The sequence below is a fragment of the Zonotrichia leucophrys genome, chromosome 3 (genome assembly GCF_028769735.1).
Source record: "Zonotrichia leucophrys gambelii isolate GWCS_2022_RI chromosome 3, RI_Zleu_2.0, whole genome shotgun sequence".
In the NCBI taxonomy this organism is placed as follows: domain Eukaryota; kingdom Metazoa; phylum Chordata; class Aves; order Passeriformes; family Passerellidae; genus Zonotrichia; species Zonotrichia leucophrys.
Genome location: NC_088172.1, coordinates 82,738,919 through 82,758,208, shown reverse-complemented (window position 1 = coordinate 82,758,208; position 19,290 = coordinate 82,738,919). Strand labels below are relative to the sequence as shown.

Sequence of the window (19,290 nt, the reverse complement as noted above, 5' to 3'; positions counted from 1 at the left end):
TGAATAACAGTATCTTTTTCATAACATGTCTCTATGCTATTCAAGCTGTGGTGCATGTTCTTCCTAGAAGGACAGCTGTGGAATTGTATATGTCAAAGAATATTATGTGTGCTGGAAATGACTGTTAAGCCCAACAATTGTAAAAGCTGTTTTGCAAATTATTTTTGTGTACGTACAATGTTCATGTCAAACTGTCAACATAATTGACTGCAAGTTGATAGGAAAATTATGGCTTTGCTGCAAAAGCTCAGTAAAGAGGGAAAGATGGGTTCCAAATGAAGATGAATGTTGGCACAGGGGGTTTGAAAAGTTCAGTGAAGCATTTGCTCAGGAAAGAGACACAGGAGCCAAATTCATTCTGGTTGAGGCTCTGTTAACCTCAAAGGGCCACGATACCAGGGATGAATTTGACCCACTTATCAGAATAATTCAATATTTATTTTGTTGTAAAATTGGCAGAGAAATTGTTGCAGGTGTTCATTTAACTTTCTAATTTTCAGCTTTTCATCACATCTGTGGTGAGTGATACCTGTCAACACAGCAAAATTATTTTCAGCAGTACAATCAATAGTACAAACATGTCCTTTGTTGAAGAAGTGCCAGGAGAGCTGAAGTTGTTCTGTGATGCTGGTTGATTCCAGGTTTCACTGCTGTATCAGGATGAGGTGAAGGTTTTGAATTTTAGATATCTGTCATGTTTATAAAGACTCACAAGGAGAGAAGCTTTGGACAGCAGGAGTCAGAGTATCAGTGCAGGTTTCCATCGATACGAAGCAGAGCTCTGTGTATATTTAGCTACTGTAATAATTACACATTTTTGTGTTAATTTAATTCTGTAGAGTCCTTGATAATGTAACACAGAATCCACTGCCCCCATGTTCATGGTGGTAATGCCCTGCTCTGCAAGGAGCCTGTTTTATTTGCAGGACACTGCTAATGGACTTAGGCACTTAACAGTGTGACCAAAGATGTTGAAAATCTGTAGATGCTTTATGTAACGTATTGGATAATGTACATTAAATACTCTGAGTGTAATATTGAATTCCTTGATAGGAAAATGTTCTCAAACAGGGACAAGCCTGAGGAACTGGATATGTTACTAGAAATTACACTTAGATTAGATGTGTTCTCAGACTTAGCTGCCATGCCTTTAAGATGTGCAGGCCTGTTTCTAGTTTGTTTTTAAGGGCACATTAACCAAACAGAAAAGGTGTTGTAATCTATTTCTATTTTAAGACTCCCTTTCCATGCCAGGCAAATATGAAGAAGTTATATAACGAGGGCTAAAATGGGCCTATATATTCACTTTTATAATTTTAATTCAAACCATTATCTTTCCTCAACTGATATCTGATACTAATACTGTGTTGGAAATCATTTTTAAAATTTTCAATCCAGAGATTATGGAATTGGAAATTATTAATTAGAATTTATTTGGAGATAATGGAATGAAGAACTCTCCTGTGGTCCAGTGGATTTGCAGGAGAGGGTGACAGGTGTCCTGGAAGGGAATGGTGTTCAGGGAATCAGGCTCTTCTACTGGCAGGATGTTCCCAACTGAGATTGCATCCTCACCACTGAAACCAAGGCTGAACAGCTGAGCAGATGGAATATTGTGCGTAGATCTTGGTAGAGGGGTAGACAGGGATGAAAAGGAACAACTGGGATTATTTCCCAAACTGTAGGTTGAGGTCCTGCTTTGGCCCTGTTTTTAAGATTGTATGATTTTTTAAAATGCTTTCTATGTTGCTCTGCAGCATAGACAAAGTTTAAGAAGGGTGTTTTTCTGCCCAGTGCCAAGTTAAGATTAAATGAAAGGTGATTATTTGATTCTCAGGCCAGATTGGAGTTAATCATCTTTCCATTCATACCCTAATGGGTGCCAAGATGGGGGAGGCACAAGTTTACATCCATTTTGCTCCAGATGATAGAACTCTCACAAGGTGACTCACTCCCGGCACTTTTGCTCTCACAAATAGTAGAAATGACAGGAACCTGTGATGCCAATCTCCTGGCATCTAAAGGTTTAGTGACAAAATAAGGTCTTTCTGGTGCATGACCTGTTTTGAAAACCTAAAAAAACAGGAGGAGAATTCAGATTCAAGAATTATAAGGTTTTGTTTTGCTGTAGTTTTGAGAAGAAACTACAGAAGGTTCAGGTAATGGAGCTTCAGAATTTGTCTTAGGTCTTAAATGCTTGGAATTAGGCATTATCTTGGATAGACTATTGTAAATTCATAGTAGGAAAGACAAGATCATGATCTTGGGCAAGTCACGTAAGGCCATAACTAAAACATTACCGTTGAGGAAACAGTGTGTTATCTATGTGAACTTATGTTTTTGAAAGGAAGACCTCCTCCTATGAACACCACAAAGTGAGAAAGGTGATATTGATAAGCAGTAGGGAAGTGGCACGAAGAAAGTTCTTGTCGGGCCTAGTGTTCTCATAAATAAAGTTTAACAAGATGACATAGTCATATTACAGAAGGTCTTGGATATTAAGCTTTCACTGTGCTTCAGTTGTAAAGATTTTATAGTGCTGTAAATTATATTATGCTCTGGACTTTGGTTTAGTATCCTAGAGTAGAGGCGTGGGAGACATTTGATAGCTGTGTATGTGTTCTGCAGTCATAAATCACACTGCTGTTCACGTTGATATGGGAACATTGCAGCGTTTAAAACAACACCAGGAACAAATGCTTTTATATTCCATTGGCTGTTGGCCTCTCCTGCTGGAATCCAGAAGAATGTGAATTAAAACAGGAACCATGTATTTCTTCTGACATATGTTATCTAAAAATGATTAAATCATTCCATTAATTATCCAGATTAAGGAGACTATAAAAAAACTACTGATGTTCATCAGTAAAGTCATGCCCCAGTATCAAGGTTTTTATTACTTCAATCAAGTGACAGTGATTTGTACCAAGTATCTCGCCCTTGAGCTAAGCCCCAGCCCTTCAGTTAACTCAGAATTTACTCAGAAATGCGTGAAATCAGCTAACACTCGTAAATCGGATAGCTTTGTTATTCATTAAAGCTAATAAATGACCCATTATTAGGTCTGGGGGTGTGCAAGCCCACAGAAAGCTGTAATTAGCTGCTGTTGTTAGCTTAAAGCACATTCTCAAAGCTAAAAAAGCTGGAAGGCTGGACATAAAGCAAAGACACATTGTGTTTTCCTTTGTCTCAAGACAATTTGGCAGGATTATGCTGTATGTAAATATTTACAGTACAACAGTGTTTTGAAAAAAATATTCTGCAGGATCACTATAGCAACCTGCTTAGGAATCTGTAAATCTACCCAAGAATTATTGAAATAAGGAACAAACTGCAGCCCAGATTCCTGCTCTATCAAAATATATTATAATAAATCTTGTCAGCTTTATATTTTTTTAAATTATTTTTATTCATATCCCTTGGTGTCCCTTTCCCAGTGCCCTCAGGGCTGAGGGGGAAAGGAGCACAGGGCAGAAAGTGTCCTTTGCACCCTGCCTGGCTGGAGGGCTCTCACATCAGGAGGCAGACAATGGCAGCACACAGGAACACAGGAGCAGGTTTCTTTGCAGCCATGTGGGTCTGTGCAGTTCTGCAGGGACCACAACCAGTTGCTTGTTGCTCACTTGTGTCTCCACCACTGTGCAAGCCATTTACCCTGTTCCCTGAGTAATGTTTTGCTGTTGCTGAACTTCTCCCTGTCCAACTTGGCCCTGCACAGCAAAATGCTTTCTGCTGAGGTCCTTGGTTCCCTTCCAGAACACTAAAGAAGTCGCTGAGTGTCTTTTATAAATCCTGTGGGCCTCTGTCTTCAAGCTTAAATGACCCAACACGTGACCCTAGGCAGCTTCTGGCTTGTCCATCATCAGCATCCTTGTTTTTATGATTGGGTGGACCACATTCAATGTTTAAGCATCTGTAGGACATTTTGGGCTTGTTGCCTTTGGTAAATTGGTGTGTGCCACAGAGGTGGCTGTGGGTATGAAACAGCTTCCTGGGATGTGTGGCACGAGGCAGGAAAAGTGCTCCAGCTGTGTCATGTTAACAGGAATAAAATGTAAGGGAACATGTTGTTCCTCTGGTTATTTATTTGTGTTTCGGCGACGGTCTGCATGCTGATTTAAATTCGGCTCTGCTGCCGGCACAGTGGGAGTGCACAAAGAGCCATGAGGCCTGGCCTGGCCCACGCTCAGGACACAGGAATGCTCCCCACAGGAGCAGGGCTCTCTCCTGTTCTCTTCTGCTCTGAGGGAATGCTCTCCACAGGAGCAGGGCTCTCTCCTGCTCTGAGGGAATGCTCCCCACAGGAGCAGGGCTCTCTCCTGCTCTGAGGGAATGCTCTCCACAGGAGCAGGGCTCTCTCCTGCTCTCTTCTGCTCTGAGGCAATGCTCCCCACAGGAGCAGGGCTCTCTCTTGCTCTCTCCTGCTCAGAGAGAAACACTCCCCACAGGAGCAGGGCTCTGTCCTGCTGTGAGGGAACGCTCCCCACAGGAGCAGGGCTCTCTCCTGCTCTGAGGCAGAGCCATGCCTGCCAGGCCAGCCTGGCTTTCCCAGCAGTTGGGATGTGTCAGGCCTGGCTGAAGGCAGAGCCCGTGGGACAGGCCTGCCCGTCACTCCCTCAGGCACACCAAAATGTCAATCTCTTAGCAAACCGTGCACAGTGCTTTGTGGGGCCTGCTGTCAGAAGCATGTTTAAATGTGAGGTATTGGAACATGAGGAAAAGTTCAGAGTAAAATGAAGCATACTAAAAACATCAGTGTGTTATTGTCTATTTTGGATCCAGTGCTGTTCTCCAAGAGCTCCCTGGGAATCAGGAGGGGCCTGTTTGTAGAGCAAAACGCTGCTCAATACCACTTTTTGCTGCTATTGGCAAGATCAGGCTCTTTCTGCTTACTTGTGAGCAAAGCAATTAAAAGCAATTCCAGAGCTGACTGCCAGTGTTCCTCCTGAGACTGGAAGAATAAAGGATGGAGAAAAAGGAGCAACATTATTTTTCTCTCAAGGATGTACGTGGTTGTGTCTCTGTCATTAACCCACAGTGTATTGGCAGGTGATAAGAGAACTGGGCAAATCTCCAACAAGTAGCTGTAGTTGGTAGTAAAAATGCAGTCTGGCTGCTGTGGCTGAAATAAATGGTCATTAGGACTGATTAAAGTCAGATTTAGGGTGATTCAGACAGGCTAAAAGGGGGAAACCGCAGGCGGTTTCACATAGTTTATTATATACTTGTGGAGCTCTTTATATGATTCAGTCTAGTACAGTGAAAATGAGTATGTTTATAGATTGTAGTCGGCTTTGGGACAATGCAGGTGGTTTTTGATGGAAAAAAAGATAGAATAAGAATTTAAAGCATTGGCTGTTTTTTTTCTTTAGCTCTTGCACTGGACCATGATGCTGCAGATTGCTTTTAAAGATGCCTCTCTTACTTGTCACAACAAGTGGGTGATCTTGGTTTGAGGATCAGTGTGGCCATCATGGAGATGCGGCTAACACGCTAAGAAACTTCTGAGATTTTGGCCTGATCAAAGCAGCATGTTTTGATTGATCAGAACAACCGTGTAAAAATATTTAAAACTATAAAAGCTATCACAAAACAAAACTTCTGAGGATTGCCTGGCTTCAGCATAGCAAGGTATCTTGTAGCTCCAAAATGTTTACAAGAAAAAATGCTTTGGAGTAGAATCTATCTGTGTAAGTGTGAGCTCTTGTATTACCTCCCCTGTGTTAAACTCTGGAGTAAATGCACTGTAAATGACATCAAGATCAGGCTTACTGCACTGCATTTAGTTGCTTCAATCCTCTCAAAATTAGTAGATGGAGGAAAGGTTTTTTTTTTTCTGCTGATACCAGTACGGATGCCTTGCATTTCTCTGATCTATTCTTTGCCATTACCTTGATAGACTTTATGTACTCTCTGTCAAGCTATGTGTATGTACACAAAAGTGTAAATTTATGGCTGCATTTATAGTATTAGGCAAGCATTTATTGGTTTTAAACACCATTAGTCTGGAAATTGACCAGAACTTTGACCTTTTTATGATGTGATTTACTGCTGTGAGCCTTCAAATTCCAAGGACTCCATTTAAGCAAGTTCCAGGTCTTGGCAGGACAAAAACTTGGGCTGGAGCTGTCTTTAAACCATTGGAGTACTGCTTAATTGAGTAGCTGCACTGTGGTGTCCAATTTAAATGTGTAGGGGAAGCCCAGCTCTCTTGAGGGCTGGGCCTAATGTCACTGCTGGGAAACATCTTAGTGGAGGAGCATCCTCAGGAAGGTCCTTCCTGTTCATGTGAGAGGAGTGCCTTTCTTCACAAGTCACACAAATAAGGGCTAAAGGGTAAGCTCCCTAAATCAGCACTATGCAAGGAAGGGATTCCAGGGATACTTGCCTTTACCATGCAAATGGACAAGGCAGCTGCCTTGCTCTGCTGGAGATGGAGTGAGTTTTGAAGAGAAGTGCAGTTTGCTTAGACCACCACTTGATTGGTGTTGCAATGAGTTTCTGATCAGCTCTGACTGTAATAGTTTAAGAGAGGTTCCATGTTGGCTTCCCAGGGCAAGCAGGAGTGCCTGGCTGGTGTGGGAGCAGGAACCAGGTGCAGGGCCATCGCTGCTCTCCACTCCTTGTGGCTGCCTTCCATTGGGATGCTCCTAAGGGAAGGTACCCCCAGGCAGCCATCGCTGCTGTTTGCCATGCTAGCGGGGACAAAGGCTGCCTTTCTGCATTCCCCTCACTGCATCCTCCCCTCCCTGTGGGCAGCACAGTCCCCAGATTGCAGGTATCCAGTGGCTCCTGCCAGCTGGAGGTGCTGTCAGAAGCTGCCCTTGTGGAGCCCAGCCAGTGTGACTGTGTGCCTTCCCTCAGATTCTAGTGGCGGTGTTTCCACCCGCGTGGTGCTTGGTGATCTCCCAGCCAAAGGAAAATGCTCTTTGCATCTGTGTCACACTGCTATGTTCCTGGTACTTGTTCCCATGAGTCATTGGAGATGGTTTTGGCTTTCCCTCATGTCAGAACTGGCAGGGAGCAGCAAGAAGGGACAGCCACAGGGCTCTGCTGAGTGGTGACACTACCCTTGCATGGCTGTTTCCATCCTCGCTTGCAGACTCAAACCAGGACCTTGCCATCGCAGTTGGCAAGGTCCTGGCTGGCCCAACTCTTTTGATTAATGTATCTGAGCTGCCCAGATGATTTACCAGGCTTGGTCACCTTGAAAAAGGCAATGGAAAGGGAGAACTTTATCTCCTACTTCTGAATCACTGCTGCTCCTTTGAAGTGTGTATGTCAGCTGAGAGCCTAATCCCTGAGAGCTGTGTTGGGAGCTGAGGAAAAGGGAAGCACTTTAGGCCTATTAAGAGGCATATCTGTGCTCAAAAGTTTAAATATTTTAAATATTAAATAAGGGTCCTCAAGGTGGGCTTCTCCCTTGCATGAAGAAAAGCACATGGTATGATGTAGGGCTGCTCTCTTAGTGCAGTGATGGTGTGCTGAGGGATGCTGCACTTCCTCCTAGCCCCAGTGTGGAGCCTGTCAGACTCCCAAAGTGCCCTGGAGAAGGGCTGGGACAGGCTCCCTGCTGTCACAGAGAATCAGGCAGATGCTTCATCTCCTGCTCTGTGAATGCCTCCTGGGGCATGGGGCTTGGCACAGTTCAGTGTGAGGTGGCTGTTCTGTGGTGTGCAAAGAGGAGCTGTGGATAATCACATTTTACATCCAGTCAGCATAGCATGTATACTGATATAAATGGTTACATACAGTGCTAACTACAGGGAATGGATTTTTTTTTTTTTTGCTTTTAATTTGTACACATCATTTTACTGACCTAGGCTGTGAGGTACAAATCAATACTCAGCAGTTGCCATGTGAAGAGCATTTTCTGTTACATTCAATTATTGTTACACTCCAGTTGATACAGAAACTGGGGAAAAAAGGGACTTTTACCTAGCCAACAGTTTGATTTATGCTCTGACTTCTCTTCAGAAGAAATGCATAAGTATTTTTGATGGAGAAATGACCAGTCATAATGTGGAACTACATTTTGAATTTTTTTTTCTTGTGCATGAATCTGCATTTCCTGAATCAAAAAAACTTTTTTGCTTTTGATTTAACTGGGACATGATCAGCTCTGATTTTGCTTCTTGTTTGGGAATGTTTCTTATGATACTTTAAATGAGCTAGGGCTTAAAATAGAATGTATTTACTACATTTGTTTCCCACTATTCCAGACTGTGTGGTGAGAATGAGCGCTCATGAATGTGCACTTCTTTTTCCAGTTGAAATATTGACAGTTTGGAGTAGCAGACACAGTTGCCTTTGACTCAGTGCTGTTCATACAATGTGCCGTATGAAATATTAGCAGGCTGAATCAGCAGAGCAGGCAGAAAATGCCTGAACCAAAGTGACTTAAGAATAGACTGTGAGTCAGGGCAGGCCGCTCTGGTTTCCATAATAGACACAATTAGAAGAAATATAGAATCTATTTAGTTTTTTGAATAGGACGTGGGGAGGAGAGACAGGAGGGAACCATTAATTTGTGTGTCTGGAGGCTAAACAGAAATGTTTATAAATGATCAGTTGAATTTGCTGATGCATTCATTAGAGAAAGCCGCGTTAGTGGCTGGGAAAGTGAGAGGAGCAGTGAACAGAGAACAAGAGGCAGCTCATAAAGGCAAGTGAGACTGAACGGCAGCCAAGGAGAGGAGCAGGCGGTGGGGCAGCGGAGGCGCGGCTGGGCAGGACCACGCTGACATGCTCCCGCTGCTCCCCCCTCCCTTCTCTTCAGAGGCCCATCAAGCGACTCCTCTTTTGTCCTAATCTGAGCAAGCAAAAAAAGTTTGCTTAATTAAAAGCCTGTCTTTTCTTCATTCTCTAAAGGAGCCAGAGAAAAATAGTATTCTCTTCTGAGGGAGAGGGAGGGCTGGGAACGCCTGGTCAGGTCTCACCCCGACAATCCTGCTCACTGTTGGGAAGTAGGACAGTGAGTCAGTTCATTCAAGTGGACGCTGTTTATTCAATGGGACATTCTTCCTGTAAAACTCCTAATAAAACCAAAGCCTTGCCTCCGCAGTGGGGAAGGGGAAGGGGTTTTGTGCACAGACTGTTTATTTACAGACGCTTTCTGGAGAAAAAGGTGAGGAGAAGAAAGGTGGGAAGGAAAAGGAAAGGAAAGTGCAGAGCTATAAACACATTTGGGAGCAAACCAGAGCTGGTACAGCCTAAACCGTCAGCTTTTCCATCATATATCCTGCTCCTAAGCTGCTCTAATAAACCTTGCCTGTTAAAAACAACCAGTTTACTGGAGCTTTCCAACCACTGCTCTGCTCTGATTTGCAGAGTACAGACGGGTGCCTGAAGCCTATATTCCTGATGAGAACTACAGATGCTGGCCATCCTACCACCACAAGGGCTGCCTCCTCTCCGTGTTTGATGTCAACGAAGCCATTGAGATCTGTGACAGCTACTCCCAGTGTAAAGCTTTCGTCCTGACTAACCAGACAACTTGGACAGGTAGGTCCTGGATGCTGTGGAACAGAACTGAGTCACTTCTTCTGGCTTTCCTAAGTGTTTTAATACAGCTTGGGGAGTGTGTTGTGCTGGGCTGGGGGAGCCACCAGCAGCAACTGGAAGTGAGGTAGTTTCTGAAGGTACAGCTGAGGCAGCTTCTCTTTGGTGAGGCTTCTCTTTGCCAGCTGTCAGGGGAACAGAAATTACACACAGGCTCACAGGAGCTGGCACTAGAGGGCTAAGCACGTGGACCTCAGGTTACCAAACCACAGGATCTGTTATTTTTTTGCATTTTTGTGCTTCTGGGAGGTGTGAGCAGGCGCTTCCATGGAACCAAGAAAAATCTAAAACCTTGTCTGTAGCTAATTAGTGACTACTAGGTCATCATGTCAGACTGTTTGTAGCTGGAATTTTGCAGTTAATTGATATATTAAAAAAGTATTTATTCTGGCACAGGGAAATTCATAGCAAGTTTAGAGCAGCTCCTATCTCAGGTTGCAATATTAAAAGCAAACGGGACAGCACTATTTGTAGTCTTATTTGTCATTCCCTTTGCCGTACCATTCCTGAGGCATGAGCACCTGAGTCCCTGAAACTTGCAGCTTGGAATTTTGCTCAGTAGTTGAGGCATCCCATTTGCCATGCAATACTTTTAAAGAAAAGAGTGTTATGGGGGCCCCCTAGAGAGGCAGGCTGGGAGCAAATAGCATTTGATTTTCTGAAGTTTAGAGAGGGAAGGCAGAAGTACAGCAGGCATGGAGTGTATCTCTGTGCTGCAAAGAAAGGCAGTGATTTTGCAGGTCTGTGGGGCAGCAGGAGCTCGTTGGGAGGCAGGAATGTGAACAAGGTGCCAGGTCAGTGAGTGTGGGGAGATAGAAGAGCTGTGCTGTGGCTCCCACAGACACCAAACAAAGAAACTTGCCAAATTCAAGGATATAAATGGATATAATATATACTGGCCTTGGATATAAATGCAGCAGGTACCTTATGCTACCCAGGCTGTTGTCACTTGCTGCTGCTTTTTGTCTGAGGACTAGAAACCTTGTTCCAGCTTGTTTAAAGCCCAGAGCTACAAAGTGATTAGCAAGAGCTGTTTCAGAGAAAGTCATGTTTAGTACACATTACACTGACCAGTTTTATAAAGATCAAGCGTGCAAATATGATTCTGCTTCTGTACAATCAAACGAATGTCCTTCATTTAAACTCCCAACCCAAGCCCGTTTTTATTAGTGGAAGTCTCAAAACACTTTTTTAAAGACCACATGGAATTTGTATTAAAGTCTTCAGACCTTTCTTTCATTTACTGTCCTAGCTGTGCACAGATATATCTTGACTATAATTAGGTAAGAGTAAAGATACTGAAACCAGGGGAATTTTGGTGTCATTTTAGACAAAAACAGTTCAGGTTTATACCAGCTGGAGTTAAGAGAGAGTTCAGTCTTGCATGGCCTGAAGAATGCACAGGTTGAAGTAGAATTTGAAATGTCTGCATTTTAAGGTAGGCTACCTTTTGCTCATCACTTCTAAATATTCTCCCCTTCCCCCTCTTTCCTATTCAATGCAGGTCGGCAGCTTGTCTTCTTCAAGATGGCCTCAAATCATATTGTGCCTGATCCTGACAAGATAACATATGTGAAGGTGACAGACTGACACCTAAAGTGGCTCAGTCTGACACGTGAGTGAAAAGGGCTGTTTGTGTATAAATATAGGCAGCTGTTAGGTAGAAGGCGGCTGTGGCCGGAGAATAATTGCACTATTATTCATTCTAATCTATAGAGTGCTAAAGGAAACTTTAAAGAAATAACCTGCATGACCAGGATGAATGTGCAATAAAACAAGATTTTGAAAATGTGATTTAAAAACAAAGCAAAACAACCCAAAGCAAAGTACAAGAGATGATACACTGTTAGAGCATAATTTTGGTTATAAATCAGCTGGCAGCCCTGGCTTTTCTAAGCAAGGTTAACATAACATTTCTGACCTATACATGTGTGTCCAGGGATGAAAGCTGATCATTTCTCTGGGAAGCCTGTATCCTCCACACTGGTATTTATTTGGGCACGTACAATCACAACAGAGGAACTGAAGCGTATCAGTTTGTCTGCTGAATAGCAAACGTTGCTGAGGACAATCAGCATTTGTGTTCAAGCTATGGGATATGCAATGCCGGCATATTTGTCAAACGGAAGGAATTGCTTATGTTTAGAATTGCAAGACTGCAACTAATTTTCATTTTTGCTTCCAATGTTATCATAAAGTTTCATTTTTAATTTGAAAGAGCCATTTTGTGGATCTAGCAAATCACATAAGCATATGAATAGTCCCACTGAAAGGGCAGGGACTTACCCAAGTGCCGAGTGCTTTGCTGGATAGGCCTGAGCATATGCTTACAATTAAGCCTGTGCTTAAGACTTTTGTTGAATCAGTTTGAATTGTTCAGGAAGCCACATCTTTGACAGACTGGCAAAGCAGTCCAGCTGGTTGAACAGTACTAATTTAATGACTATCTTATTCGTACCTTTTATCATCAGGTCTTGGTTTTCTAAGGCATCGCTTGCTGATTCTAGAGTGAATGAAGTAAATGACCTTAATGATGTCAAATGAATGCTAGCCTTAATTCTATATAAAATGCATCTTAAAGGCAGGGTGTGTCTAGAGAATTTGCTTTCAGTGAAAGCAATGAAGTAAATGCTAAAGTGACCAATGTCATACTGTTTTGTAGTTTGTACAGTCAGGAAAATATGTGCTTTTTTTTTCTCAAATTGTTTATTTTTGTAAAAAAAAGAAAAAAGATAAATAAAATTTCTTTTATTCTTGGTTTTTGTGTGTTTGTGTTTCAAATAAATGCCTCAATCCAGTGTGTTGTATGTAAACTTAAACTTGGGATATTTTGTCCAGAAAGTACTGAGGTTGTTCCAGTGTCTCCCAGGGAAGGGTCTGTTGGTGCCTGGAGTACTTGGTGGCTTTGCCTATGTGGTTGCCTGCCACAAAGTGAGTCACAGTTAGCAGACAGTGGTTGAGCAGCCTTCGCTGCTCTGTGCTTTGCCTTATGCTGCTATCAGCCTTTGAGCACTTGGAAGGGGCAAAGGTGAGAGCAGGACTTGATGAAATTGCTCCTTGGGCCAAAACAGAGGCTGGGCAGCAGCCCCTGCCAGGGAGAGCAAGGGAGAGAGGGCAGGAGAGCCGGGGAAGTCGGGCAGCAGTTTGGGGTGCAGGAGGAGAGGTCTGACAGTGGCACCACGGGCAGTGGGTCTCAGGTTTCTCTGAGGTCGCCGATGCCCTAATGGCTCTGGCAATTGGCTGAAGTGAGTCCTGTAATGGCTGTAACTCACAAATTATCAAACTCCCAGCCCTAATAGCTCAGCTGATTGTGTCGCTCTGCACTTAGGAACCCATCAATCATACTGTGGTAATAAACAAACACTATGGATTCTTTTAAAATTGCTGCATAAATCATGCCAACACACACTGCACAGTTCATTGAAGTGATATGGGTTGTTGGCACTGAGGTGCTGGTATGTATTTTGAAAGTCTTTAACCTCCTGTGATTTCCTTCCCATTAAGCACTGCACAGTTCCAAAAATACTCAGCATTTAAAAACGTTCTTTAAATTTAAATCCTTTAGTTGCATTCCTATGGAAAAAATGCCAACATTTAAAAGAAAAAAAAAGGCATTCAGGGTAATACTTTAAAGCTGTAGTAGGTAACTTCAATAATTTCATTCCATCACTTTCTGTACACTGGAAAAAATGCCTCTTTAGTCAGGAATTGTTTATCCCCAGAATTAAACAAAGTTGCCAAACCAATTTATATCAGCTTTTGCAAACAGAGATAATGTAAGCAAGAAAGAAACATATCTGTGAGCCAAGAAGCTGGATTTTAAATTTCAGTGGTAATCAACTTTATACAGGCAGGCTTTATAACTCTGAAAGTAAGGCTTTCCAGTGGAAATGCTGATTAAAATCTTAGTAAGAGAGGTGTGATACTACAATAAGAGAATTTAACAGCTGTAGTAAGCATTGGCAAAATTCTGAATTTACGTGGAGAAAGTGATTTTTGCAGCAGTGGGTCTGATTCAGCAGTGCCTGATTGGCACATGTGGCATGGAAACCCTTGAGAAGCCACAGAGGAGGAGGAAGAGGAGGAAGCAAGGCACAAAGTGAGTTGGCAGGTCTGGGCCAGTCAGCTTGGGACCTGCTTCATGTTTTCTGCAGAAAAGGAATTTCTATCTGTTTTTTCCCCTAACTTTTGGACTGCTTTTTACATTTCCTGGCTTCCTCAAGCCACAAGGCAGAAATATGAAAGAAGACACCCACAGGGCTTTAAAGGACTGCTGTCTGTGTGTGCACATGCACGTGTGTGCATGTGTATACGTATTTATGTACGTGTCATGCTGAACAGGGAGAGCTTATTTCCTCTGTGAAAAACCAATTGCCTGTGCACAAAATGAAGTGCTAAACAGGATGTTGAGTTCATCTGGAGAAGTGAGAGCTGTGTGAGGCTATGGGTGCTGCAGCTCTGCGAGGGGCTGTGCTGAGTGCTTGGCCCAGTCCAGCACTATGGGGTCCTGGCTGGTCTGAGGCTCAGAGCACCTCCAAGAGCTGCCCACTGTCTCCTGATGGTTTGGTGAGGAGGTGGTTCTAGCCCCACCACTGGGAACAGGCTCCAGGCAATAAAACAAGCACTGGCCAGCATCACCTTCAGCCTGATGTCCTGAGGGTTGCCAAGAGTTTTCATCTTAGCTTAGAGCAAAATAAAAATGTGTTCTTCTATTTTTCTCTGTCGTGTCTGAGCCTACTGCTTTATCTCAGCTCATTTTTCTGAGCTTTCTCCCCAACTTCAGTGTGTCTTTTTAAGTGGAAAGCTGAGGTGTCCTGTAATCAGCTTCAAACAGGTGGTCACAACTCACATCACATCTGGGAGAAATCTGTGATGGAATTAGTAATACTGCCATGAGCATTCATTGCCATGAGACAAAGCCTGAAAACAATTGGGCTCTGTTTCCAGCTGAGAGGTTCAGGTAAGTTTGTATAAGGAGTGAAGGGGGTTGGATGGGCAGTGAGATGCTGGTGAACAATGTCAGGTACTTTCAACATGAGATCAAGGAGTTCAGTGTGGTACAATTATTTGTGATTTGCCCTGCCTCTCACTGCTTCACTGAGGCATTTTGCTTAGTCCTTCTGCCAGCCATGATCAAGTTTCCCAAAGGTTTGTGAGAAATGTGGGAATGGTGGAATGGGGTGCAGGGAGGACAGCAACCTGGCAGGAAGGCAGCTCCTCCTGTTGCAGCTACTGTCTGTGGTATGGCAACCACAGGGGACACTCACCTGGGGCAGAACCTGACCATGGTAGGTGCACAGTGAAGACCTTGTCCCTTCCTCTGAAATTCACCTTATCAACTTGTACCAAGAAGATTTGTAATTCAAAGCATATTGAAGGTGGCAGTGAATATCCAGGGATCATATTATGTTACCTGTCAGGAAATAATAATGTGAACAGTGATGATGTGAACACAGATGTTCAGATTTAGTAGGGAGAACTTATATTGTATTCTTTAGCATGAAATTCTGTGAGCTACAAACTACTATTGATGGAAGGGGAACAAAAAAATGGAGTGGCAAGACTGTTCACAAGTTTTTTAGAGGAAAACTTATCCCTAACCTTTTGGTCAAAATGTGAAATGGCGTTGAAAGAAGTCAAACAGATATAGGTTGAAAAGACTCATCTAAAGTTTTCATCAATCGACTGCAGAAACAGAAAATGGGACTCAAAGAAGAAGAGGAACATTGGTGGAAAGAATGCAGTGTATAAAGACTTCACAGTCATACTCTGCTTAATGTTTTTTGAGATGTGATCACTGAATCGGTTTTTTTGGTCATGAAAATATATTTTTTTCCTCTTTCTGTGTTTTAAGCAGGACCAAAACATGTTGGGCTACCCTCCTCTAGAGCTCCCAGGGCACACAGAGTCCCTGTCCTTCCTTCAGCCCAGACATGGGCCTTGGCATTTGAGCTCTGACAAGTAGGTTTCTTACGAGTAAGTACAAGTGATGTTTTTTTCTAATTGGAATGAATGCTTTGAAGAGGTGCATTTAAAAAAAATGTGAAGGAAACAAGATGCTGTCCCTTTGTGCTTGTGTACAGTCAACAATTGCCTTTGTGTAAAAGGTGCCCCACTTCTCTTCAAACTGATGGGAAATATAATTCAGCAGGAGCCACCCTCATTAGGAAACTGTCTTTGATGTCAAGCCAGAGGGCACACAATGTGTTTATTGGAAATTGTGCCTTTTAAACAAAAAATCCCTGCTAACCACAGTTTTTCAGCAAATGACTGGGAGGCGCTGAAGGAAGACTAAACTATCCAGTGGCTACTTGAAATGATAAAATGAGAATCTGATCTTACTTAGCTTGATTTTACCAGTGTAGATCAGTTAAGCTTTGATTTATGTTCACGTAAAACAGTATCAGACTGCTACATTTTCAACAAAGAAGGAACTCAGTAAAACCTTCCTTTTGGACCTAAATGTTTGAGCCATATAAGTGAGGAAAAATACACTGATTTTCCCATATGTACATGACCATGTGAGCACATGTAGGTTCCTCTGAAATTTAAACAAAGACAACATGAAAACTTGTCCTTCTTTTAGATGGCAGCTTTAACAAGATACAGAAAATTAAAGACATATTATTTAATAAATAATGTCAGGAAGGCAATATGAATTCTACACATTTACACTCAGTGTTTAATAGGTATAATGCCATCACTATTTATCATCCTTCTGCCAACTTCAAGTATGCCCTAAGAACATATTCCAGTTTCCAATACTACAAGTACCTGGCATGTATGAAGATAATGGTACAAATTGGTAATTATGAATTACAGCTTTCCATAAATAGAGCTAAAGGAATGCAGAGCAGCCTGTCAGACAAATAGATGACCAGGGACACAGTGGCACTTTTACAAGTGGGTGCATTTAATGTTTTATACAAGACCTTGGGTTTTTGCAAGTTCATGACCTAAGAAAAATCCCCATATGACTCACTGGCAGGGACTGCCTCATTCTTGGGCACAAGCTGTTGATCATCATGCGTGCTACTATTTCTACATGTTTTACCATCCTGTCCTTAAAACCCCATGAGATACAAACCTAAAGCCTCTTTAGAGAATGGAAATGTCAGTTAATTCAGTTAAATGTCAGGTATTGATTTGTACATGGCTCTGATCTGTGATTCATTATAAAACTTTGGCCAATGACAGCTCTTAAGCAGCAAGAATATTACAGAGGCAAAAAATAATGCTCATTCATGCCATGAATTTGTGAAGAGACTCTGCACTGTCTCCTGGAGAATTGAAAAGTTTAATGACTTGGATTGAGGGTCGAAGTGGCAGATGTGAAAAGAAATCACCATTTTGGGGTCTTACATTGCAACACATGTTCCGTAGCCTCTAATTATTGTGATATACAGCCCATTTCTTAGAGACTGAGCTCCTGGAATTGTGTATTCATAGGTGAACAAACTCCTCTTTTACTCTTTTTACCAGCTACTAAAGAGTAGGAGTAAAAGAGAGCTCTATGAATATAACAATACCCTTGCAATTCAGAAATCAGAGTAGCAGTGGACTCCACATGGCTTCTGTGCAGTAACAATCAATGGGGAAGAATTGGTGGCTAAAGTTAGCAATAATTCCAAAGTGGATATTGAAGCTAACAAAAATAAAAAATCACTGGATGGCAAACATGTCTAATTCTAAAAGTAATAGGAAAGTGACATGAGTACTATATAGTAAAAAAGGTGTAAGAAAAACAGAAATACTATTTTTATAATAATTGTATAATTTTCTGTGAGGGAAAACCAAATATGCAGTCCAAAAATTCCACCCTACATCTCAGGGGGAGATTAACTCTTACCTCTCCAAAGTCACCAGCCCATGTAATACCAGTTCACAGTTTCTTCAGTATCCTTTGCAATTTATTTCTCTCCAGGTTCCAGTCATCCCATTTTTGCTCAGAGGTGGTGGGCTCCTTGTGTGTGACAGAAGGAAACTTCAGCAATGCTGTCACTGCTCAGCCAGCCTTGGTCCTTTCCTCATGTTGCAATTCCCTCACCATAGAGCATGCCTTCAGCTTGCCTGGGATAAATTCAGTGTGTAAACTTTGTGTTCCTGATAAAAATTACTACAGACTGTTTTCTTATGCTGAGATGAAGCACCCTCCAATGCCATCTAGTGATGCTGATAGAATCTTGTTTAGAACCACAAACCTTGTGCATTCCAAGTAAATGTTACATGTGTCCATACTATGAAGTATAATTATGCTTTCAGAGCAAACCTAGAACGGGTTTTTCTGCAATTAATTTCAGCAGTTTTTTACTAATTTACTTAGGTAATTTCCTATACAGTTGTATATGGCCTTTTTTCCCCCCTCTAAGCTGCTTGGTGATGTAAGATGCAGCTGAATCTGCTCCAGCTGTCACCTGGGACCTTGGTGCCATATGCCATGTTGATCGTCCTTTATTCAAACTCTACCACAGGGCAATGTGAAGCTGCCTGTTCAGTACCTTCCAAGAGGCACAAAGCTTGCTTTAAAGCAAAGCTCCAAATGCACAATCCTACAGAAAAATGCTAATGATTAAAAAAATGCACATTGTTTATTGCAGCAAAACATACATGAATGGCATCAAATTTCTGTTGCCATGTCCTTTCCAAGCTGAGGCTGATAAGATTTCATGCAGCTACAGAAAATCTGGGGAGGGGAACACAGAGGGGATGGAGAAGGGAATGGCAAATTTGCTGTGTTTAATGTATTGGACACCATCTGTATTTTATTCAAATAGGGTTATATATTTTGTGAAAATAAAAACCAGCCTCATGAGTCAGTATGTGCAAGGCAGTCACTTGAATATATATAATGGGAAACATGTTTTAGGCTGGAAGTTGCAAAGGGAAATCAAATGTTTGAAGTGTCAAAGTTGGAAAAATATAAAATACGCCTGACACCATAGCTATTGAAGCCAAAATGAATAAATCATCATCTCAGGAAAGAAAACCCCACCAAGTTCTTGGCTATAACCTTCATTTTCCTACACTCAAATAAAATTACATACAACCTGATAATTTAACCAGACTTGTCAATAAGAACTGATGGCTTCAGCAGACACTATCACTTCATGCTTCAGTGTAGACTTCAGAAGCATCCAGTAATTTATCCAAGAAATAAATTTAATGTCAAACTTGTCTCTTCAAGTTGATAGATAGAAGAACCTTACACAGTGGAGCTGATGTGAAATATACCATATTGCAGAGCACTAGAGTAAAATTAAATTAATGCCAGCTCAGTAGTTTATTCCCCACGTACAGCTTTTCCTGAGCAGTTATATAAGAAGCATTTTAGTATCTTTCTCAGTAGTGCAAGCATGACTTCCAAGAAGGAATTCGAGAGAAACTTTGAGGTTACAATATTAGGAGCCTGAGTTTACACTCCAATTTCTTTTGCAGTCTCAGTATTGATTCAGGTCAAGTTTTAAGCCATTTTTTCTTCACAATAGTCTCTGTGTCAGAAATGTGATTTGCAAACATATATGGTAAGACCTATCTGTGCCTAACTGGGGAGAATTACTGGGACATGGTGTTTTCTGGCTTTGTGTGCATCAAGGTTTTATTTTTAACAAACAAAGCACCCTGATGGAGAGATGAGAGATATTTTAGCTGCAATTTGATATGCAATTACGTGGGCAAATTGAGGCCATTAATTTACTATTTTAGATTCATTCGTACCTATTTATTTATTTG

General features: G+C 42.0%; 1 protein-coding gene across 1 annotated transcript in view; it reads left to right on the top strand.

The window, feature by feature from the left end:
- The window catches only part of PKDCC (protein kinase domain containing, cytoplasmic), a 35,773-nt gene extending 23,532 nt beyond the window's left edge, over positions 1 to 12,241 (top strand). Inside the window, exons 6-7 of the mRNA XM_064709010.1 lie at positions 9,331 to 9,504; positions 11,066 to 12,241. Of these exons, the coding sequence (XP_064565080.1) occupies positions 9,331 to 9,504; positions 11,066 to 11,151 (260 nt within the window). The 3' untranslated portion in view covers positions 11,152 to 12,241. The remainder of the gene's footprint in view (positions 1 to 9,330; positions 9,505 to 11,065) is intronic.
- Positions 12,242 to 19,290: the final 7,049 nt, after the last annotated feature.